This window comes from Bos indicus x Bos taurus, chromosome 2 (genome assembly GCF_003369695.1).
Source record: "Bos indicus x Bos taurus breed Angus x Brahman F1 hybrid chromosome 2, Bos_hybrid_MaternalHap_v2.0, whole genome shotgun sequence".
Lineage (NCBI taxonomy): Eukaryota > Metazoa > Chordata > Mammalia > Artiodactyla > Bovidae > Bos > Bos indicus x Bos taurus.
The window spans coordinates 46,836,938-46,861,776 of NC_040077.1; the positions used below are offsets into that span (position 1 = coordinate 46,836,938).

A 24,839-nucleotide genomic window follows, 5' to 3' on the forward strand; every position below is an offset into this window, starting at 1 on the left:
GCGAGAAATTAGGATTCTAGAAACGGAAGGTGCTCCTTTGAAAGTCTAGGACTGTGTTATAAGAATGAAAGAGAAGACAGGGGACCAGACATTTTAGCATGGATTTAGAAAGTTTCTCTTGATGGTCCTCCCATTGAGACAGGTTGACTGGGAGAGGGACACTGTCACCAGTTTCTCTGTCTTTAAGCTGCTTTTTTCTGTTTTTAATTTTTTGCCATGCTGCTCAGCATGTAGGCTCTCAGTTTCCTAACCAGAGATGGAACCCATGCCCCCTGCAGTGGAGAACAGAGTCTTGACCACTGGACCACCAGGGAAGTTCCTAAACTGCTACTTCTGAGGATCCATCACGTGATAAGGTATCACCCTCCTTGCCCAGGGAGGTTTCCTCACCTTCTCAGTTCACTAATTCTGCATTTGACATCCTTAGAAGGGTTCTTCCCCCCCAAGAAAAAATTAAGTCACCTTGGCATAGACTTGCATACTTTAAGCCAGAAGAGAGCACCTGTGGTGCATGATCAACTTAAATTGGCCTCCTTTACGACACTCGTTAATGTGTTTCATCTGAGGTCTCCACATCAGCCAAGAAACACATAAGCATGCATTCTACACTTATAATTTAAAAGCTTTATTTCCCCCCACAATTAGCAAATAGGTTTCATATTAGTTCAACTGGAAGTTTCCTTCCTATAGTGGGCTTTCTCGTTACTTCACCCTCAGTGGGGAAACTGCTTTCTCTCCAGGGAAGGATTAGATTTCACAGAGATGCTCTGAGCCAATCACAGAATCTAGAGGGTCTGTTCCAGCAGCCCCTGAAGGAGTCAATCAGGTCAGAGTCCTTTCCCCCAAAGGTCTGGTCTGGCGGGGACAACACAGGCTGCTGAACCTGCCTGTGGTAGATGCTGGCAGGACCCTCCTTGCAGAAGAGACAAAATGCAGCCCCCTTTTGATCAAGAAACCTAACAGCTACATAATCACTCAGTCTCTGCCAAGTCCCCTTTCTTGTGGTCTCCTGAAGGAGCATCTGAGCTAAGCAAACAGCTGGCTTCTGCTGTGAGGTCCAATGTGCATCCTTCAATCTTGAAGAGATTGGTCTTCAAAGTTCACCATTTTACAGTTGTTAGCTTGTGCTTCAGAGGACGGGTCTCTGCCTCTCCCAGGAAGGTGGCCTTATATCAACGGGAGCACGAAGGCCCAGGCCAGCACCGGTAGGTAGAGCGCAGGGGCACCGCTACCAGACGTCCTCTGAGCGTGCATCACAGCGAAGACCGCATTCGTGTGGTTGGTGGGTAACTCAACATTGCAGATCATCCCCTCACAGCAAGACCTACACTCCTGTTACAAAAGGAAGAGGAGAGGGGAAGAGCCAGTGAATAATGGGAAGAAGAGGGGAGGGTCAAAGAAAAACCTTCTCCAGCTCTGAGGACAGAATTTTTTTTATCTGAGTATATAAATTTTAAGTGCAAAATTTTTCAAAAGACTAATGACTTACTTACAAGAGAAAAAGGCTATCTTATTTTTTAAATGTTTACTGTTTGAGAGTAAAAATTATAAATTTGAAAATATACCTTTTAGCCTAACAAAGATTTCCAAAAAGTATGCGAGCTTGGGTCCAAGACGTAGTTCTCAAACACTGTTACTGAGACTATAATTGCTTCAGTCTTTCTGGGGAGTAATTTGGTAATCTTTATCAAGAACTTTATATAAATCAATCTAGTAATGTGCACCACAAAGATTATGTGGGTTTTTATTTAGAGAAATATTAAAAGCTGCCTAGTATTCTTAATAGGGAAGTAGATGAATTATAGCTACGAACATTTTAATATTATGCAGCCACTAAGAATATGTCTGAATATTTAAACAGGTAAGTTTTCTTTAAAAATTTTTATTTTATATTGGAGTATAGTTGAATAACAATGTTGTGTTGGTTTCAGGTAGCACAAAGTGATTCAATTATACATGTAATTCTTTTCCCATGTATAGGTTATTACAGAATATTGACCAGAGTTCCCTATTCTATACTGTAAATCCTTGTAGGCGATCTACTAATAAAACATAGTAGTGTGTATACGTCAGCCCCAAGCTTCCATTTTACCCTCCATCTTTCCACTTTGGTAACCATAAGTTTTCAAAGTCTGTTTTGTAAATAACTTCATTTATGTATTTTTTGAGGTTCTACATATGTGATATCATATATTTGTTTTTCTCTGTGAGTTATTTCATTTAGTATGATGATCTCTAGGCCCAGCCTTATTGCTGCAAATGGCATAATATCTTTTTTTTTAGTGTCGAAGTAACATTCCATTGTGTGTGTGTGTGTGTGTGTATATATATATATATGCCACATCTTTATACATTCCTCTGCTGATGGACAGCTAGGTTGCTTCCATGTCCTGGCTATTGTAAACAGTGCTGCAATGAACACTGGGGTGCACATATCCTTTCAAACCACGGTTTCCTCTGGATATGTGCCCAGGAGTGGGACTGCTAAATCATATGGAAGCTCTATTTTTAGCTTTTTTTAAGGAACCTCCATAATGTTCTCCATGTGGCTGGACCAATTTACATTCCCACAGTATAGGAGGGTTCCCTTTTCTCCACACCTTCTCAAGCCTTCATTGTTTGTAGACTTTTTGATGATGGCCATTCTGACTGGTATGAGGTGATAACTTATAGTTTTGATTTGCATTGCTCTGATAAGTAGTAATGAGCACCTCTTCACGTGCCTCTTGGCCATCTGTATGTCTTCTTCAGAGAAATGTCTATTTAGATCTTCTTCCCATTTTTTGATTGTGTGTTTTTTTATATATATATTGAGCTGCATTAGCTGTCTGTATATTTTACAGAGTAATCCCTTGTTGATTGCTTCATTTACAAATATTTTCTCCTATTCTGTGGTTATCTTTTCATTTTGTTTATGATTTCCTTTATTGTACAGAAGCTTTTGTTTTATTAGGTCCCATTTGGGTTTTTTTGTTTCCATTACTCTAAATATTGATCCAAAAAGATATTGCTGTGATTTGTGTTCAAGAGTGTTCTTCCTATGTTTTCCTCTAAAAGTTTTATAGTATCCAATCTTACATTTAGGTCTTTAATCCATTTTGAGTTTATTTTTGTGTGTGGTGTTAAATATTCTACTTTCATGATTTTACATGTGAGTGACCAGTTTTCCCAGCACCACTTTTTGAAGAAACTGTCTTTTCTCCATTGTATATTCTCACTTCCTTTGTTGTAGATTAATTGACCATGAGTACATGGGTTGATTTCTGGGCTCTCTTGTTATTTCTAGGTTTTTCATAGGTCTATATTTCTGGCTTTGTGCAAGTATCATACTGTTTTGATTACTGTAGTTTTGTAGCAGTGTAGTCTGAAGTTGGGGAGCCTGATTCCTTCAGCTTTTCTTTCTCAGAATAGCTTTGGCTACTCAGGGCCTTTTGTGTCTCTATACAAAATAATTTTTTTGTTCTAGTTTTGTGAAAAATGCCATTGGTAATTTGATAGGGATTGCACTGAGGCTGTATATTACCTTGGGTAGTAGAGTCACTTTGACAACACTGATTCTCCTTATTCAAGAACATGGTATATCTTTCCATCCGTTTGTGTCCTCTTCAATTTCTTTCATCAGTATCTTATAGTTTTAGAGTACAAGTCCTTTGCCTCCTGGGTAGGTTTATTTCTAGGTATTTTTATTCTTTTTGATCTGATGGTAAATGGGATTGTGTTTTTAATTTCTCTCTGACCTGGTGACCTTCCAGAGGGCTCATGCCAGTGAGTGCTCTCCAGAACTACCACTGCCAGTGTCTGCGTCCCTGCAGTGACCCACACACACACCCTGCCTAGGCTGGAGACCCTCCAAAACCAGTAGGTAGGTCTGGCTCAGGCCCTTAAGAGGTCCCTGCTTTTTTCCCTGGGTTCTAGTGCACACAAGGCCATCTGTGTGCCCTCCAGGAGTACAGTTTCTTTTTCCCCCAGTCCAGTGGAATTCTTAAGACAAACTAACTCCACTGCTGCTGCGTAGTTGCTTCAGTCGTGTCCAGCTCTGTGCTGCCCTATGGACTGTAGCCTGCCAGGTTCCTCTATCCACAGACTTCTCCAAGCAAGAGTACTGGAGTGGGTTGCCATGCCCTCCTCTAGTGGATCTTCCCAACCCAGGGATCGAACCTGGGTCTCCCGCTTTGCAGGCAGATTCTTTACCAATGAGCCATTAGGGAAGCCCTGGCCTTCAAAGGGGCCAGTGATTCTCTGGGGGCTCCTCCTCCATTGCCAAACTCCCCTTGCCAGGCAGGGGAGCCTGATGTGGGGCTCAGGACTTGCACTCTTGTGAGAGAACGTCTCTAATAATTTTTCAGTTTGGATTGCCCATGTGGCCAGTATGGGATTTGATTTTTAACCATGACTGCACCTCTTCTACCATCTCGTTGTGTCTCTGTCTTTGGGTTGTAGGATATCTTTTTTGGTAGGTTCCAGCATGTTTTGTCTATGCTTGTTCAGCTTTTACCTGTGCTTTTGGGATTTTCATAAGAAAAGGTGAGCTCACATCCTCTACTCCACCATTTTGTCTCCTACTGGGTAAATTTTCATACTGTAATTTTTCTAAGTGGAACTTTTCAAGAATTTAGGACAGGCTTGGCTGGGCAGTTCTGGCTTGGGGGTGGTCTCTTAAGTGAGACAGTAACTGAAGTGCAAACATCAGGAGGTTAGAAACTGCTCTGAGGACAGAACTGAGTTGGTTTTTGATCTATGAGTCATCCAGGCCCTTGGGCACCCTTCCCCACAACTGACCTCAAAGTAAAAACCATCTTGAGAGTCTTTTCACTTTAACTGAGATTTATCTACATCAACCCAAGCATAAGCAAGAGAAAGGCAAATGGAGTAAGACTGTTTAATGGAGTCAACAAATCTTCTGAAGGTTTGCAAGGGGAAACACTGGAACAAAAAGGAAAGCTAGGAACCTTGTGGATTAGTCATTGATTTTCCTTCTCAGTACTACTTGTTAGGGGATAATTATGACTCTATTGTCTATACTAATGCCTCATCCCTATCTTTACAGTGACACTGGCTTGCTAATCTGGTTGCTGACTGGTGAAAAACGCTAGCTCTCTCACAGCACAAGGTTGTCTCAAGAGAAGCATGCTCTTGTCATAATACCTGGTACAACACCTCCACCTGATAAACCCAGACATTCACAGAGGCTTTCAGGATAAAGTATCTATCTCAGTGGTTCTCAATCTTGGTTGCACATCAGAATCACCCTGAGGAAGCTTACCAAAAAAATCCTGATGCCCAGGACCTCACTCTGAAGTTCTGTTTCAGTCAGTCTGAGTCTGCCCATCGCTACCCCCTTGCTGCTGCTAAGTCACTTCAGTCGTGTCCGACTCTGTGCAACCCCATAGACGTTAGCCCACTAGGCTCCCCTGTCCCTGGGATTCTCCAGGCAAGAATACTGGAGTGGGTTGCCATTTCCTTCTCCAATGCATGAAAGTGAAAGTAAAGTCACTCAGTCGTGCCCTTAGCGACCCCATGGAATGCAGCCTACCAGGCTCCTCCATCCATGGGATTTTCCAGGCAAGAGTACTGGAGTGGGGTGCCATTGCCTTCTCTGGCCACCCCCCTACCAGAGCCTATAAAAACCTCCCCAGGAAATTCTCCTGTGTAGCCAGAGCTAAAAGCCACTAGTGGTCAGCACACGAACTTATCTACAAAACAGAGTCACAAGCATAGAAAACAGACTAGTGGTTGCCAAGGGGGTAAGAGAAGGAAGGAGTGGGAATTTGAGATAGATGCAAACTATTATATATATGATGGATAAATAAGAAGGTCCTTCTGTGTAGCACAGGGAACTCTATTCAGTATTCTGTGATAAACCATAATGGAAAAGAATATGACAAAGTATAACTGAATCACTTTGTTCTACAGCAGAAATTAATACAACGTTGTAAATCAACTATACTAAAATAACACTTTTTATAAAAGCCACTGGTGTCAGGACCACTTTATGTATGTATAGGCTAAACTGAATTCTAAGATCTCATGAGATTAATATACTGTTAAGTAATTTTTTTCTCAAACATTTCAGGATTCCAGGCATATAAAAGAGTCAAATGCTCATTTAAAATGGTAGAATGAGAAAACTGAAGCAACCAATTGATCTAAACTGTTACCTGTAGTTCATCATAATAAGCTGGGATTAATCTTTCAGACTCTCACTTCATCTAAGCAGAAGCAGTAAGACAAGGTTTCCTTTATAAAAGGTGTCACCATTTTCCTCTTTGCACCCTCTCTGTGTAGCATTCTTGGTGATTTCTGGCCGTAAACAAAATACATAAGTTGGGCTCTGTAGCACTGGGCATCCTTTCATGCAGGGATGGTTTACTCCTGGAATTCCAGAGCTTACTTCAGGCAACGCACCCAAAGTCCAAGGTCAAGACCCTAGCGTCTCTGGAGTCTGAGAATTGTCATTTATTTTTAGTAATGATACTGTTTGATGGACAGAAAGTCTTCACCTTCTTTCATCTCCATTGTATCAGTGTAAAGGAGTCTCTCAAAGTATACACCTTTGACATACTATTTATCCATCCTGCCTCTATATACAACCATCCATCAAGAAACTTTTGGACAATAACTTTACACATACACTCCTTACCGTGTGTTCAGAATCTTGGCTGTGGTGGCAGCCAACAAAATGACATTCGCTCCTGGAGGCACACTTTTTGGTGATGGATATACTTCTTCCATGACTGGTAAAGTGATGTACTGTCAAACAGTATTGTGTATCTAGGCAGGGGGAAAAAATCAATTTCACATTTTACATCACATACACACAAAAACTTTGAACAATCACTTAAGAAATGACTAAAATTCGGGATGATCCTTAAGTTTCTAGGCGGTTTTTCTGAATAGCTACTAGCTTCTGAAGTATGTGTATTTTTAAAATGAATACAAATGGGCAGTTATCCTTTGGTGCAAGGTACAGCTGAGAAAAAAACTGAACAAGACTCATCAAAACTCCAGGTCTGCTCATAAGAAAATGGCAGTATCTTTCTCTCTCCCTCTGAAGCACATGTTCTGTAACTCTAAAATAAAATGAAAACTACAAATGTAAAAAGGAAGTGGGCCATAGCTCTTCCTGTTTCATTGTTTCTTTATATACTAATAGGCCATGTGGCAAACTGGAGTGAAAGCAGGAGCTTCGACTTACACGCCAAGGCGCTTTCCTTACTCATCTAGTTCTTTAGGCTTTAATCCTCCCAACGTGTGTGATTTTTCCCCAAAGTATTTCTGTATTTTCTCTTCCTCTTTAGGTCTCTCTTACCTTCTCTGTCCTCCTCTGCTTGGCTAGTTCATTTTCATACAAAGTTACTTTTAACCATTCACATTTTATTACTTAAGAGGTCTCTCAGGAAACTGATTTCACTCACTATTCTGGGACATTCTACTTTAGTTCTGTGCCTCGTATTCTAGATATCTCAGGCCAATGAAATGCTTCTTAGTTTACCGAGAAGGGACTAAAGCAGCAGTTGCCAAAAAGTAGGGGCAGGGAGGAGGAAAACTCGACTAAAGTTGAGAAGACAGGACTTAGAGAGCTGCCTCTGTCACAAGTGAACAAGTCATGTGACAGCCTTTGAGCTTACTTTCTTTTTAGCAAAAGGGTAAGTGCACTGGCATTTGGATAGACTTGTTGTAAGCTTTCATGTTAGCAACAGCAAATGCACATTAAGTGTGTACCACCAACCAGGCACTCTTCTAATATGCATTCACTCATTCAGTCCTCACAATAGGCCTTAAGATAAGTCATAGTATCTTATCCTCATTTCCCGGATAAAACACTGAGGCTCACAGTCACATGGGTAGAAAGTGATGGAAGATGAGATTCTTGTGGAGGTGGTTTTCCAGGGTTTGTGCTCTCCACCAGCACATAACTGTGCCTCTCTGTACACTCAGCATCGAGCTGAGTGTCAGCAGAGCACCTCTACAAGAGCAGCTGACTGGGACTCAGAAGGAGAGAGAACCACTCCATGTTCTGAAAGGCATTCCAATTTGTACTCCAGACAAAGAATCAAAAACTGGTAGGTGCATGTGTTCAGAGTCTGTCACACAGCCTAAAGCAGCCCTATAAAGTCAGAGTAAGAACCGGGTAAACAAAATAAGACGTGTCATTCTTGTCATGTTTTGTTACCTAGAGACTCTCTTTTAACGCCACTGCTGATGGCAGCAGCAGAGCTATAAAGGAAACCTGAGATGACAAAGAACAACAGCCACAGGCCTGTTTGTCCCAAGAAATGGCTGACTCTCACTCCCGTTGATAATGACAAGCTGAAAGGTAAGCAGTTACAGCCTCAGAACTCCAGATGATTATTGTTTTGCGGGCTTGGCTGGTGTACACTCATACACGCTGGAATGGAGGGTCATCTCGTGTCCCTCTCTCTATGAGTCAGGTTTTCAGGGTGGATAGGGAAGACCCCTATCTCCCCTCCCTGACATTTTCTTGGAGGCAGAAAACTGCAGCATCCCTCTTTTGCTCCCATGTTTCAACAAAGTTCTAAAACCCAGAAATGCCCATGCAAGTTCCCTTAAAAGTGGCTTTGATTAATGTATTACAAATTGGAACATGTACAGAATTAGTAGAAACAGCGTTTTGTTGTTGTTCAATCACTCAGTCATGTCCGACTCTTTGCAACCCCATGGACTGCAGCACACCAGGCTTTCAGGTCCTTCGCCATCTCCCAGAGTTGTTTCAAACTTATGTTCATTGAGTCAGTGATGCTGTCTAACCATCTCATCCTTGGTTGCTCCCTTCTCTTGAACAGCGTTTGGTACAATTCAAAAGAATGGGCGACAGTCATAAAGAGGCTGGACATCAATGCCCCAAGCTACTGCTGTTCCAAACCCTTCCCCCTCCCAGTTCTCGGGGAAATTTAAAGCAAATGGTTAAAGAATTTTACCAGCCCTCTCACACAAGCTAATAAGGAGAGGCATCTGCCTACCTGGCAAACATTGAAATAAACATCTGTGAAAATGTAGAAACAAATCCCCAAAAGAATACATGCACAGACACACATGTACTCAAAAGCACAATTCAGTCACACACTCTTGAGAGCTGAAGAGAACATTAAGAAAAATAAATCTTCATAATTATTCTTGAAAAGAAGTAATGAACAATACTGTCCATGCAAATGTCATAGTCATCTGTCTAATTTAGAGCATAAGATTCTCAGGCCCATAGAGGTCCCCAGTGTTACTATCCATTGGCTCCACCCATTGGCATCATCAAGGGCTTCCCAGGTAGCTCAGTGGTAAAGAACCCACCTGCCAATGCAGGAGATGAAAGAGACGTGGGTTCAGTCCTGGGGTGGGGAAGATCCCCCGTAGGCTGGCACAGCAACCCACTCCAGTATTCTTGCCTGGAGAATCCCATGGACAGAGCAGCCTGGTGGGCTGCAGTCCATGGAGTCACAAAGAGCCGGACACGACTGAGCACAGCACACTCACAACCACTGGCATTATCTGGAAGAGGCAGGGCTATTCCACTCCCATAAAGTGATACAGAAACTTCCAAAAGATTCACAGTAATAGTAGATCAAAGCTGGTAATTGCTAAGTCTGGAAGAGTTTGTTTTTGTTGGCCTTTCACATCTGAAAACCTACAAAAACAGTGTATCCTAAAATACAAACAGCCTGATTTCCTTATAGTTCTAAGTAGAGGTTTTCAATTCTATCAGCACATCCTGTCTGCTTTGCATCCAAGTTTGTTTGTCTGTATTAAGTCATTCAACTTCTCGCCCCCTATATTCGTCTAAGACCATCTTCTGCTGCCTGAAAAGATAATGAAAGAGCCCACTTGGTGCCCGCTTCTTCTCTTGTCCCCAACCATTCATTCTGCACACAGAAGCCAGAGCAATATTTTACAATATACCTAGCATCTTGTACTCTATAGCTTCAACACCCAACACATTTCCAATGAAATCTAAACTTCTTACCAAAACGAAGATCCTGCATGTCCTGGTCCTTATCTCCATCAAATCCTTTCTCCCCCTTCCACTAAGCCTCACCAGCCAGCCTTCCTGTTCACTGTAGAAGCCAAATCTTACCCTTGCGTTTGCTCTTCCCTCTTACTGACATGTTTTTCCTATAGATCTCCACAGAGCTGATGTGTTCTGGTCATTCGAATCTTAGTGCAAATGTAGATTCCTCAGGGATTTCCTGACTACATAGTCAAAGGCATCCACTCATTCTGTCAATATTTACCAAGTGCCTAATATGGTCCAGGTACTGGATTACACACTGGGATCTACCAGACAACTAAACAAACTAAAGAGATGCTCAAACGTTTGTCAAGTAAACAAAGGAGTCACTTAAGCATCGGTGTATCTCAAGAGGACAGAAACCTTCTTTTGATTTACAGTAAGTAGGACTTTTCTAGAGGTGTCATCAAGCATTTCTGACATTCTTAGAATGCCTTAGTCAACATTGTGGTCTATTTGTTCTCACTGGTAAATATTAATTAAGAAATTCTTCCTCAAAGCACACACAAGTATAAATTGAGGCTATGTCATCAGTTTCCATGTACTCCCAGATTAGTCTGATGTCTGGATAGTCTTGTCAAAAGTTCTCTGATTTCTATACAACATCACCAGCCTTCTGGCTTGCTAATCTCATCACATAAGATGCCTTTGCTCAGAGCCAGTTGAGAGAGATCTAAATGAGGTCTGGTCACAAAGAGAGTTCCAAACTCAGCACACTTACTTTGTGGGCACCATTTATCTTCTGCCCATCGATTGCAGTTATAATTATCCCCTGCATTTTCACAGGTAAAACACTTGAAGCTGTTTGGAAATGGTGTAGCTTTAAAAAAAAAATGCAAAGGGAAACAATATAGTTAAATTTTTTAAACATCAGATATGGAATAAAATTAGCAACTTTTACCAGAGCAAATAAAATTTACAAATGATTATCCTTACAATTTCTGTTTCTGTCAAGCTGGGCTTAACTGCCAGACTTTGGGGCATTTTCTTTATCCCCTTTTCTTTGAATATTTCATCTATGAATATGCACTACACAGTTCTGCAGATGATTCCACGAGCCACTTTGAAATACCCATGGTATTGTTCTTTTATAATTTGGGAATAAGTGAAGGTTGAGTGCATGGGCAAAGATGGTGGTAGTATTGGGACCAATACTTTGATATATTATTGGTCCTGAAAAGAACTGGAGTCATTAACCTGAGCTTGAATTCTGCCCTTTTGACTAAGAAGTAATTTATTATTATTACCTAAAGATCCCCATGACTTGCAGAGGTATAATAAAGGTTAAACAAGAGATTGCATGAAAGATCTCTCTTAGGATCCCTGGCATATGAAACCACATTGATTTCCATCCCTATGTAGTTGCTTTACAGCTAGGCTTAACTTCAAACAAGTAATTTCATTTGATATGTCAATTATCCCTACATTAGACATCAACCGGGAATGTAACATTTAATATCAGGATGATAGTAATTCTCAGGCCTTTGTGCTCAGGCAAGAGTGTTATAGAAACAAGAATTATGAGCTGCTGGCAGTCTGGAATGACAACTACTAGTATGTTCTTTTTGTCTTTATGCTTTCTTTTTTCTGCCTTGTATCTTGTTATTTTGATGGGCAAGAAATCAAAAGGATAAATTTGACATTTCTCTATAGACGAGAGTGTAAAGCCCTGTGTGAAACATTTAATTCTCCTACTTTTGAAGACTGAAATAAAGATCAAGGTAACCCAAACCATCCTAGTAACCTGACCCCAAGTTGGGATGATAATTAGAAAGCAGTGGGTATTTCACATACAGGGGAGGGTATTATTGATGCATAAACCAAGAGCAAACTATCAAAAGCTAAAACTCAGAGGACACAAAATTAGTTACCACAAATACATTTCAGTTTGGCCTATGCATAAAAGTGAATTAGGTAGGTAAATAAATAATGAAATCCATTTTCACCTACTAATTCAGTGCAGTTTTAAAAATGCTAAAACTCATTGCTGGTAGTTGAATAGTTAATGTAAAAATTGGCAGTACCTTTTTGATTTAGTAATTCCTAAAATCTGTTCTAAGGTCATTAGCCAATGGAAAATGCATTTTAAAAGATTTTCAGTGAAGCATAAACATTTAGTTTGGTTATGATTGTGTGTGTGTGTCACTGCCAGCTGTATGAGTGAAAACATTTTTTAATGTAAGACATTAAGATACTTTCAAAATCATGGAAACGTATTCAAAATACAATGTAAAGGAATAAAAGCTATTGCAAAATTAAATCTGTTTGATCTCAGTATGTCACATATTTAAAAACATATGCAGAGAAAAAGAAACAGAAGGATATGCAGTTGAAAATCCTCACATAATCTTATGTCAGCCCTCCATATGTCCCTCTGCAGACCACGTAGTACTATTTACTATTGAAAAAAATCCACATATAAGTAAGTGAACCCAGGCAGTTCAAATCCATTGTGGTCAAAATGTATGCCAAATGTATACCAAAATGTAAAGAAGACCTCGCTCTGAATCTTGGGATTATGAATAAATTTTCTTATTCTACATATTTGCCAGTCTTTTGGAATTTTCTGTAATAATCAAGTATTAATTTTATATCTTTAATAATTTGCTCATCATATCTTTAATAATTTGCTCATCATAAAGTTATATCAGGCTTAAAAGGTTAAAAATTTGTCAATAATTCAGATTTTATGATAATGATGTCTATGCTAAGCTATCAAGTATACAATCACTACCAATTTAGAAATTTGTAGTAAATGGTAGTTCAAGGTGTGTGGGGTGTATGTGTGTATGGCTATGTAGAATATATATGTATACACACCTACTTATGACTGAATGTCCTAAATAACAAAATTCAAAGTGCAGAATGGTAACTATACAGGAGTATGAACACTCCTCATGGACGAGTATAAAGACAGTTGTTCCCAAACCTGACTGTGTAACTAAAAAGAAGAGAGGAAAAAGAGAAAGAATTTCACATCCCACCCTCCTGACTACTGAATCTCTGGAGAAGAAACCAAGGAATATGTAATTTTAAAGGCTTTTGTTGTAATTCTGATACTCTTCCAGGTTTGTGAATCACTGGCATTAACATTTCTAAAACTATAAGATATATCAGAGAAGTTTTACTTGTCTGAAGACAGAGAAAGGAGGGGAGATTTTATACATAATTTATGCAGAATCTTCCTACAGTCAAAATCCTTCTCCAAGGATCAGCAAAGAACACTGAATTTCCCCTGCTGAGCCATTCTTAGGGACAGTGTTCAGAAAATGATTTTAAACATGAACCCTTTTAAGACTTCAGCAGGAAGCCAAACCATCTTAAAGAAATGGAGAAAATTTCTGTCACCATGTGTCACCCTTACCCATGGAAGTAATGAAGACTTTCTGATTTATGCTTGATATAAACCAAATGTTCCAGAATCAGCAAGGTTACTATAGGGAAACAGATTTTAGTTATTCCGATCCCATGTCACGGACAACGGTGACAACCACTACTTACGATCAAGAGGAGGCCTCACGTTATAGAAGTTGATGTTCTTGGCAAACACCCGGTTTTCAGAGAAGATAAAAGTCTGGACCACAGCTACAGTGAGGGCGTGACAGAGGAGCAGCATTCTGACCCCAGGTGTGGGGAAGTCGAACACTCATATACCTGTGGTGAAAAGAGAGGAGTTGAGTTTATCTGCGTTTTATACATCACTGTGCTGTGCTTAGTCGCTCAGTCGTGTCCTACTCTTTGCGACCCCATGGACTGTAGCCCGCCAGGCTCCTCTGCCCATGGGGATTCTCCAGGCAAGAAGAATACAGAGTGGGTTGCCATGCCCTCCTCCAGGGGATCTTCCCAACCCAGGGATCAAACCCCGGTATCCCACATTGCAGGCAATTCTTTACCAGCTGAGCCACCAGGGAAGCCCACGAGGAGTGTTTGGCTTCTGTTTGGAAAAGCTTGATTATTTAAACGTATCCAACCATCTACTTGTTCTATAGAGCCACACCTGTGACTTAAGTGCACTCTTCCCCATCAGGTGAAAGCTAAGCCGTTGCTACCTTCTACCGGGCAGGCTCTGCAGGACACCTGCTGGCTTAGGTCCCAAGAGATGGAGCAGCAGTCCTGGCCTGCCTGCACCCCATTCCATCACTGCTCGGCCAGAGCTGGCTGGGTGACTTTGTGCTGAGTCACCTGATCTTTTGACAATCGCACTTTGGTTCAATGGGTTGCTCCACTGAAGTTGCTGAACCACCTCTCTGAAATTCCAGTCCCTGAGTCAATACTTAAAACTTGATGAATTTTGCAATTTTTTCAAAACTTGGAAGACACAATAAAAGTTGGAACAGGAGGAAGGACGGTGAGTAAAAGGGCAACCAGTTTGAGAAACAAAGCCTCTACTGGGCCCCAGAGCACACAGACACTGAGAAGAGAAATGAAAGTAACTGTGGAAGGCCGTCCCCACCTGTATCCTGTCTCACCAGGAGCAAGGGGCGTGGCCAGGAGGTTCACAAGGGAACAGAGTAACAGTTGTTTGAAAACCACACACATGTTAGTTCTGGCCCACAGATACTGCTTATTGCTTTCAGCCACTTAAAGTTGACAGGGCCAAAACCCAGAGAAAGTGGTTTGCACACAGCACTCAGTAAGGTGTTTCATCTTAAGCCCATTGACTGTACCCTCTTGAAGCAGACCTGCTAGTAAGGAAACCTTCAGGAGAGATGCTCAGAGCCTGTAACATCACCAGGTTCGTTTCACAAGCGGGAGGCGTGGGCAGCAGAAAAAGGAAGTCATCTGGAGTCCAAAGACTTTGGTTCAGGTGCTGGCTCTGCCATTTATTAGCAGCCTGACCCTGGGCAAGCTCTTTAGACTCTATTAACCTCAATTTCCTCATCTGTAAAGAGGTTTAATAACACCCAGCCTGCCTACACCCTGGGTCATTGTGACCATCCAATAGAGGCTTGAGTAAGATCACGTAGAACTGCGTGCATAAGAGCACTTGTAAGACAAGTTCTGTGAAAATGGTGGAATCTTAGGGTTCAAAGAAAATGGCTGAACCCGTATTCTTGCTAATTCAATAGGTCTCAGTGGGTTTAGCGAATCTTCTAAAGGAAAAAAAAAAAAAAGATCTCCACATAGCTAAGCATAATCCCTGACATGGATATTTTCCCTGCAGCTAAGATTAAGAATGCATAATTTCTAGGGATTTTATGCCATCTCTGAGTATACTGGTTTTGCCTAAGGGGATAATAATGCCTACCTATAAGCTGAATATTAGACAAAATGTACCCACGACAATATACCATCCCTACAGCTGGCTTCTGCCTCTGAGAGAACTAAGTCTCTAAGGAAGGACTCAGGGTGAAAAAACTTGGCAAGTTTCACAAAACAATAATGCTAAACGCTGTATACACTGCATCTCAGCTCAGTCCAAAATCAGACCTAGTGATATACAAATATGTATCTCATTCTGCCCTTGTTCATTTTCCAAAGGTCAATCACAATTGACCTTTCACAGTTACTGGGTTTCCAAATCCTATTGTTAGGTGCTTTCTTTAAAAAAAAAAAAATGAACATTTAACCAACTCTATAATTCCTTATAAACAAGTGGCTATATTGACACAATTCCACTTCTCCTATTTCTTTCTCTGAGTTGGACTATTCCATGTCTATTATAAATCTGTAGCCAAGTAATGGATACCCTCTTTGTTACATTAGTGGAGACCCTCTAAGTAGGGGAGACTAACCCCTCTTTCACAAACATGACTGTGTTCTAAGAGCAATTCAGAAGTGCTCTTGTAAATAAGATGGTGGTGGTGGTTTCGTCACTCAGTCGTCTGACTCTTTGTGACCCTATGGACTGTGGCCCCTCAGGATCCTCTGTCCATGGGATTTTCCAGGCAAGAATGCTGGAGTGGGTTGCCATTTCCTTCTCCAGGGGATCTTCCTGACCCAGGGATCAAACCATGTCTCCTGCACTGGCAGGCAGATCCTTTACCACTAAGCCACCTGGAAACCCCCTGTAATATAGAGAGAATGCATAAGATCACAGCGTTCATATTATCTATATCCAAGTCCCTTTTGCATCACTAAGTGACAACTATGGGACTTGAGACAAGTTGCTTAAGTTTCCCAAGCCTCAGCATCCCCATCTCCAGAACAGGCATAATGACAGTCCCTACTTCACAGTATGGAGGTGAGGTCTAAGTGACATCATGCAGAGAGAAATCAGCCAGTGCTGGGCACATGGTCAAAACTGTATTCATTGAGCACTTTCTATTCAGTGGTAAACAGCATTAGCTCAAGTACTTGCCTTCAAACCTACCATCTGAATAGCACCTAACAAAAGTTCCTCAACCTCTCTGTACCATAATTTTTGCATCTATAAAGTGGGAATAATAATAATATCTACCTCATAGGGGTATACAGATTTGTTCATACATATCTATCTATCTCAATACTTATGTGCTCAGCATTTTGCTAATTCTGAAGCATTTACTATTATGAACACATCACCAAGTACTTCGGAATCGCAAGTCAGAACCCCTAATTTTCCTCACGTCATCTCAGACAAAAGCCCATCCATTCAATACACCATTACTGACACCTAGTACATAACAGACATTTTCATCGCTGGATCCCCAACAAAGTCTTTGCTCTCAGGCAGTTTGCATTTTAGAGGGAGAAGACAGGCAGTACATATGGAAAAGCCCATAATTTCTGACCATTGTAAATTCTGTGGAAGGAACATGGTAAGGTGTTATGTCGGTGGACAGAAGGAAATGTTTAACATATATGGTGAGCCCAATACGTCTGAGTAGGTGACATTTATACAGGTGAATTAAATGTTGATAAGGACATGTTCAAGCAAAGAATCAAGGGAAAAGAAACCAAGTCCTTAGATCAGAAGAAGTGTGCCTCACTGGGGGAACTCAGAAAGCAGCTAGTGTGACCAGAGCATGAGAGAGGGGGGAACAGACAAAGCCAGAGTCGGTGAGGCCAGACTACACAGGCACTTCCAGGCCATGGCAAGGATCTCAGATCCAGCCGAGTCGAGAAACTGTTCTGTTTTAGATTATCTAGTTTTGAAAACTACTCTCAAGAAAGCTTTGTCTCTGGAAAGTAGTAATTGGTCCAAAATGCCTAGTCCTATTTCTAGCTCTGGGAAGAAAGGAATACAAATAACAGTGAACACAGAGGAAGGAAGAATTCAGATATACCTCAAAGGTTCTTCTGGATAACATCATGCATGATATGATGGCTCATGGAAGACTTAAAAACAACGGAAGGAACAACAAACCCAAGAATTAGACATGTGTTGTGGTTTCCCCTTTCCTGGAAAAAGCACTGTAGAGAATATAGTCTCATTACTATTGCCCCCACAAGTGGGGGTTCAGGGGCAATACGTGCAAAGACCCTAGCACGCAGCCTGGAACACAGCATGCCCTCAAAATGTGTCTGTGCAGTTTCTTCTAGCACAAAAGTTGATAATGGTGAAAAATAGGCCACAAGAATGTTGCTTCCATATAGACTAGATGTATTTTCCTTTCTGGTTTTAGTTAAAACAGCATAGTCTTATTCTATCAAGATCCTCTCAAACTGCAAAGGTTTTACCTGTCAGATGAGGGAAGCACCAAATAACAATATCTCATATTTTCCAGAGCATGTTTTATAATCTACTACATACTGCTTTTCCCATGGCACCTATATTTATCTCTCTTTTTCAGTGTATAGGTTTGTGTTAACATGACTGTTTTATTTTTCACAACCCAAAGACATTAGGATAATGAAAAAGCAAATGACTAAATTATAGTATCTGAAAGTAGTTTCACATTTGGAATCATTTCATGGAGACTCTGAACTAAAATTTATCTGCTGAGGCTTTGCTGAGTAGGCTCTTGTTGCAATCTTTCTTGCAGAACAAGGTTATAGCAGAATTTGTATTCTGCTCCAAAAAGGGGAAAAAAAAATCTTGAACACAAGCTAAACTAAACCATTCTGTTACTTTCTCTACGACTATCACACAGCAGAGTTCTCCATGTAGGGGAGGGGGACCTGCAAGGAACTTAAGGTTATTTGCAATATCATGTCCATACATATTTTCCCCCTGGGTTAAGACCCACACATAATGGTTAACAACAGCTGCTCTCTGACTTAGAATACAGCCATCATAATTCAGCTTCCTGTAACTTGGATGTTTTCTTACTTTGACACTAACATAGCCTCACATAGATATTAGGTACCTGGTCCACACTTCTCAAACCCACGGGTGGCTCAAAACATCCCCACCCCACCAACCCCCAACAAAGCTCATCACCATTATCCATCTTTCTCAGATAGAAGACCTTGTCAGAAACCCCTAACCTCTGATGCTGGTCTTTATTTTAGGAGTCCTCTCTTTGGAAAGTATATTCATTCTTGTTCCAGAATGCAGTGTGCTTCCTTGCCAAGAGAAGGGATTTCTGCAAGGCACATCTGTAGGGTTACAGCAGGGACAGGCAACTCTCAGGCACTCAGGGAATGGCAGGTAGCCAGATGTGTAAATTTAGGAAACTCCATATGAGACTGGCCCACTACTGCCAGGAGTAATGGATGTACATGGCTCATGGTCCAGCAGCATGACTATTTCCCAGGTCCCAGCCATGGTCATCATCCCATCCTATACGTGGCATTTTTAAGCTTTCCTGGGGTACATGCAGGCCTCAGGAATGGCACATCCTTGACCTCAAGCTCTTCTGAGATAGGAAAAGGACCTCCATCACTTTTATATCCCCTAGGTCCACACTCAGCACATGGTAGATATTCAATAGATACATTTTGGAACAGAACGAACATCATTAGTTATGACCTATAAGGAGCACCTTTCTTAGCAAGTAAGACAGATTGTGGGCAATAAGGAGCTGGCAGGGCATCCAATGATGATAAAACCATGATGGGATCAAAAGGGGATTTGAAACCCGAGATCAGGCAGAGGTGGTAAACACCAGCACAGCTTATACAATTGCTAAAAATGAGTCAGCAAGCACCAGGCCAACCGCCACTGCCAATAAAACAAATGCAATATAGATAATTTAAGGGGAGCAGCTCTCCTAAGTCCAACATGCCTATCAACACCTGCATTCACACCTTACCGCAAGCATCACTTATCTGCGCTAAGACACTTTAATGGCAAACCTAATGGGCCTGCCTTCCCTTGTAAAAAGAATAGAAAGCAAAGAGAAAATGCAACCTGAGTGCTGGAATTTTACTCACAGTGGAAAAGATGAAAACACTCCTCAGAAAAGGAGAAATTTGCCAGGAAACTTTACAGTCTATCACAAGGGTAGTACTACTTGTTTCCAGCTATTTGAGTTTGACCAATGGTGATATTCTGGTTCCCAAGAAATTTGGCAAGATGAATCACGGGCTATAGGTTGAGACTGCTTCAGCTGTCTTCCTTGAGGGGACCTGACCTGGGCAATGAGAGCCTGGCCCTGCAGCTCAGAGTTGACCCTCTCTGACAGATTCTCTGTTTCCAGCACCTGGATAATTCCCCTCCCCCGCAACCCAAGTTTAAAATTAATTGTAAAGATATTTAATTTAGCATTTCTATGTGCCTGAAGCAAAATACAAGAGAGAATTTTAGTTTATGCTTAGTCCATCATCTTTATCTGAAAATACAAAAATCTCCATAGAGTACTATGGATTTTACTCTTGCAAAAAACATTCAATAGGGAAAAATGGAATCATGATTTGACCTCTCTTTACAACTTGTCCAGATCTTGAAAGCAGCATGTTTATAAGTCATACATTCATACTAGGTACTGCGCTAAGCACTTATATACAACAGTGAGTTAGAGACATGGTCCCTGTGCTGTCACACATTATTGGGGTCCAAAAGTTAACGTGAGCCACTGGTGAATTATGACTGTCAAAATTAATACAGTCATCTTTGAGGGGGAAATGATGGGCTTTAGATTCAGGAAGACCTAAAGACCCTGACTCTGGGAAAGACTGAAGGCAAAAGAAGGGGGCAGCAGAGGATGAGATGGTTAGTTAGCATCACTGACTCAATAGACATGAATCTGAGCAAACTCCAGGAGATAGTGATGGACAGGGGAGCCTGGCATGGGGTCACAGAGTCAGACACAACGTAGCGACTGAACAACAACAAACAGGATAAAATTCTAGGTCTACCTTTCATACTCAGGTAACCACAGAGTTAAGAAGTACTGTCCCTTATCTTTGACAAAGGAGGCAAGAATATACAATGGATTAAAGACAATCTCTTTAACAAGTGGTGCTGGGAAATCTGGTCAACCACTTGTAAAAGAATGAAACTGGACCACTTTCTAACACCATACACAAAAATAAACTCAAAATGGATTAAAGATCTAAACGTAAGACCAGAAACTATAAAACTCCTAGAGGAGAACATAGGCAAAACACTCTCCGACATACATCACAGCAGGATCCTCTATGACCCACCTCCCAGAATATTGGAAATAAAAGCAAAAATAAACAAATGGGACCTAATTAACCTTAAAAGCTTCTGCACATCAAAGGAAACTATTAGCAAGGTGAAAAGACAGCCTTCAGAATGGGAGAAAATAATAGCAAATGAAGCAACTGACAAACAACTAATCTCAAAAATATACAAGCAACTCCTACAGCTCAACTCCAGAAAAATAAATGACCCAATCAAAAAATGGGCCAAAGAACTAAATAGACATTTCTCCAAAGAAGACATACAGATGGCTAACAAACACATGAAAAGATGCTCAACATCACTCATCATCAGAGAAATGCAAATCAAAACCACTATGAGGTACCATTTCACACCAGTCAGAATGGCTGCGATCCAAAAGTCTACAAATAATAAATGCTGGAGAGGGTGTGGAGAAAAGGGAACCCTCTTACACTGTTGGTGGGAATGCAAACTAGTACAGCCACTATGGAGAACAGTGTGGAGATTCCTTAAAAAACTGGAAATAGAACTGCCTTATGATCCAGCAACCCCACTGCTGGGCATACACACTGAGGAAACCAGAAGGGAAAGAGACATGTGTACCCCAATGTTCATCGCAGCACTGTTTATAATAGCCAAGACATGGAAGCAACCTAGATGTCCATCAGCAGATGAATGGATAAGAAAGCTGTGGTACATATACACAATGGAGTATTACTCAGCCATTAAAAAGAATACATTTGAATCAGTTCTAATGAGGTGGATGAAACTGGAGCCTATTATACAGAGTGAAGTAAGCCAGAAGGAAAAACATAAATACAGTATACTAACGCATATATATGGAATTTAGAAAGATGGTAACAATAACCCGGTGTACGAGACAGCAAAAGAGACACTGATGTATAGAACAGTCTTATGGACTCTGTGGGAGAGGGAGAGGGTGGGAAGATTTGGGAGAATGGCAATGAAACATGTAAAATATCATGTAGGAAACGAGTTGCCAGTCCAGGTTCGATGCACGATGCTGGATGCTTGGGGCTGGTTCACTGGGATGGCCCAGAGGGATGGTGTGGGGAGGGAGGAGGGAGGAGGGTTCGGGATGGGGAACACATGTATACCTGTGGCGGATTCATTTTGATATTTGGCAAAACTAATACAATTATGTAAAGTTTAAAAATAAAATAAAATTAGAAAAAAAAAAAAAAGAGAGAGAGAAGTACTGTCCCCATTGCCAGTAAGACAAGTGAGGCTTAGAGTCAGGTGGGCAAATTTTCTAAATTGTGTGGACTGAGTGCAATAACATAGGTAATTCCTATTTTACTGAGATGATGTTCAAGACTTGTTCTCCCTCTCCTTTCCTGCCCTGAGGCTTCTTCAGACAATATTAGCAGAATAGAGATCAGATCAAGGGATATAACTGTCTAACTCCATTCCATACCAGCTGGACCAAATCTGGTACACAGTGTGGAGTTCTGGGCACTCATTTCTCAAGAAGATTCTGAAGTTCTCTCTATTGCAACCAAGTGGAAAGCTGGGATGAATGACTGCCAAGGTTCCTTCACTTCTAATATTCTATGATTTTAGGGGAAGAATATTAATGAAGACTTTTAGTTATGCCCTAAAAAGTCATAATGAAATACAATATTACCATAATATTTCAGATTCCCGCTGTTCTCTTTTAAAGAAAATCTTTCAAAAAATCTCAAACACAGGATCAAAAACTCACCGAACTGAGTATCTCATTTCTAAACATAAAGTTGTGCATTTTACAGTGTTAAGATGGGAGTTGTTCCTACTACATGCATTGTGGTACAAGATACTGTCTAAAACTGTGCTAATATTAAAATCATTTCATTATGCAAACCAAATTTAAATCTAATTGTGAATTAATACAGGGCCCATAAGTATGTAATTTGGGTGAAGAAATAGTCTAATCAATTGTAAAGAAATCTTTTTAAATGGGATTCAAATTTTAAGAAATAGCTAAAAGATACTTCCAACGTAATAGCTTTTCAGCTGCATTTTTGTCCAAGATATAATTTTACATCTTTTTGAGAAGGCTTTCATGACACTGGAGAAATAAGACAGTAAGAACTCCAAATGAACAATATTTAAAAGCTTAGATGTTTAAGACTTGGAAAATGGATTCCTTTTACAAAGGATCAAGATTGGTTTATTGTGTTTCATTGAACTATTTGGACAGATGATAGAGACCTAATAAAATATGTTAATTGATTATATCTAATAGTATCCTTCACATGGGTGGAATAATTTTTACACAGTTTGCTTCCATAAGTGATTTTTAAGAGGCCTATGCCAAGTCAATTAAAGCATTAAGGTTCTCAAAATACGGTGTAAAAACCATACTGGATGAAAGGAAAAATAAAGATCCTAACCCCTTGTACAAATGGTGTTCCTCTGTTGTACGTCACGCTCTGCTCTGTACTGCCCAGGAACCAAGGGAAACATGTGGAATACACATTCTCATGATTTGTAAACAGAAAACTCCCTAGTCCTTAATTCTCAAATTAATGGGCCCTATGCATTTTTCTACAGAAAGCACCAAAGAACATGCAGATAATGCCTGAAATTTGTTTTGAAGAGCTCAAGACACATCCCTCATTTGGCCATTTCTTTAAAGAAAAAAAGCCAAAGGCATAATACTGAGGCAATTTTATAAAGATATTTCCGCTGTCAGGCAGGCAAATGAGGGATGTTATTTTCTTTTCTGTGTAAGAGAGGTGTCTTTAAATTTGAGAGGAAGACAGAATAACTGGACAGAACCTCTTCAAGAGAGCTGCAGGCACAGAGGTGCTGGTGCTGTTAATGCGCCATGCGACCCGCAGACCTGCATGGATGTAAACCGAGTGGCAGCAGAGGCTAGGCACGGAGGACACTGTGTTTTATGTTCCCCATCCGTGCTTGCTGTACTGAACTCATGTCTTTTAATAGCCAATCAAAGTTCTCATAATAGAAATCTAGGCTGTAATGTCCAATAGCTGGCTGCTGCTGCTGCTAAGTCACTTGAGTCGTGTCTGAATCTGTGCGACCCCATAGACGGCAGCCCACCAGGCTCCCCCGTCCCTGGGATTCTCCATGCAAGAACACTGGCTAAGGACCCAATATTCTACAATTGTTGAGTAGAGGAGAACAATCCAAAATATGCCTTCTCTAACACATGGCATACAGAACTCAACTGAGAAAACTTAGCTTTCAAGGTCACTAGACATGCAAGTGACGGCGAGCACTTTTGACTGCATTTAACCTCAGCAGACATAGGAAAATGACCATAGAAATAAAGTATGTATACTGATGTGTGTCTCATTTGAATCTCTCTGTATATATTCTAACATGATGGAATATCTGTACCAAAACAGAAATCTGAGATGATAATTTGATCTGGATATGTGTGTATATGTGTACATATGTATATACGTATGTATATATGTGTATACATATATATGTTTATATGTGTGTACATATATGCAGATGTACATACATATCTTATGAATGAAATAACTGCTTAAGTGCTATGACAAAGTGACCGTGAGCATGTGTTCTTGCTAAGTCGCTTCAGTCACGTTCAACTTTTTGTGATCCTGTGGGTCATAGCCTTCCAGGCTCCTCTGTCCATGGGATTCTCCAGGCAAGAATACCGGAGTAGGTTACCAAGCCCTCCTCCAGGGGATCTTCCCCACCCAGGGATCTAACCTGCAGATCTTAAATCTCCTGCATTGGCAGGCAGGTTCTTTACTACCAGCGCCACCTGGGAAGCCCCTAGAACTCTGTGTAAGAGACTATATTACCAATCACGTCAGCTGCTTTCAGCATCCACACGGTTATCTTTCATTTGGGAAAGCTTTAGGATGCAGAACTGTTGCTATGCATTTGTCCTGGTGTCTTTCTTCTGTCCTGAGGCTTTATGTCACGGACCATGATTTATAGAACTAGCTCAAATTATTCCTGATTCTATATCTAAAATTGTATTGCACAAGAACATGTTCATGGCTATCATTCTAAAACAGGAGGCCATTTGAAAACCAACAATAAACTACATGCAATGGCAAAAGAATATCATGCTAACTTTTGCACAGTCACAAATTCCAGAACAGATTATTCAAAGAACTCTCTGGAAGGTAACAAGCTTATAAAAGCAATTCTAATTAAAAAAAAGTCTGCATTCTACATATATAACAAAGTTACAGCATGTCACTTGCCCTATAAATTGTCACTATATTACCACTTGGAGCAGAAGAAAGTGTACACATAAAGATATATATGTGCATCATTTTATATTCCCAGAGGAATTGAAAAATGATAGGCAATAAATAGTGTCTTAATTGCATCATGAAAAATGACATTTAAGCAATGGTTCACAGTCCTACA

The 24,839-nt window shown here is 40.7% G+C and overlaps 1 protein-coding gene across 3 annotated transcripts in view; it reads right to left on the reverse strand.

Moving 5' to 3' along the window:
* Positions 1-604: 604 nt before the first annotated feature.
* LYPD6B (LY6/PLAUR domain containing 6B) overlaps positions 605-24,839 on the reverse strand; it is a 233,819-nt gene continuing 209,584 nt past the window's right edge. For 2 of the 3 annotated variants that reach the window (XM_027561192.1, XM_027561202.1), the window contains exons 3-6: positions 13,520-13,672; positions 10,740-10,838; positions 6,641-6,771; positions 605-1,332 (exon numbers count right to left, since the gene is read on the reverse strand). In XM_027561192.1, coding sequence (XP_027416993.1) covers positions 1,168-1,332; positions 6,641-6,771; positions 10,740-10,838; positions 13,520-13,634 — 510 coding nt within the window. In that variant the 5' untranslated portion in view covers positions 13,635-13,672 and the 3' untranslated portion in view covers positions 605-1,167. The remainder of the gene's footprint in view (positions 1,333-6,640; positions 6,772-10,739; positions 10,839-13,519; positions 13,673-24,839) is intronic. The other variant, XM_027561212.1, reaches the window with a different exon arrangement.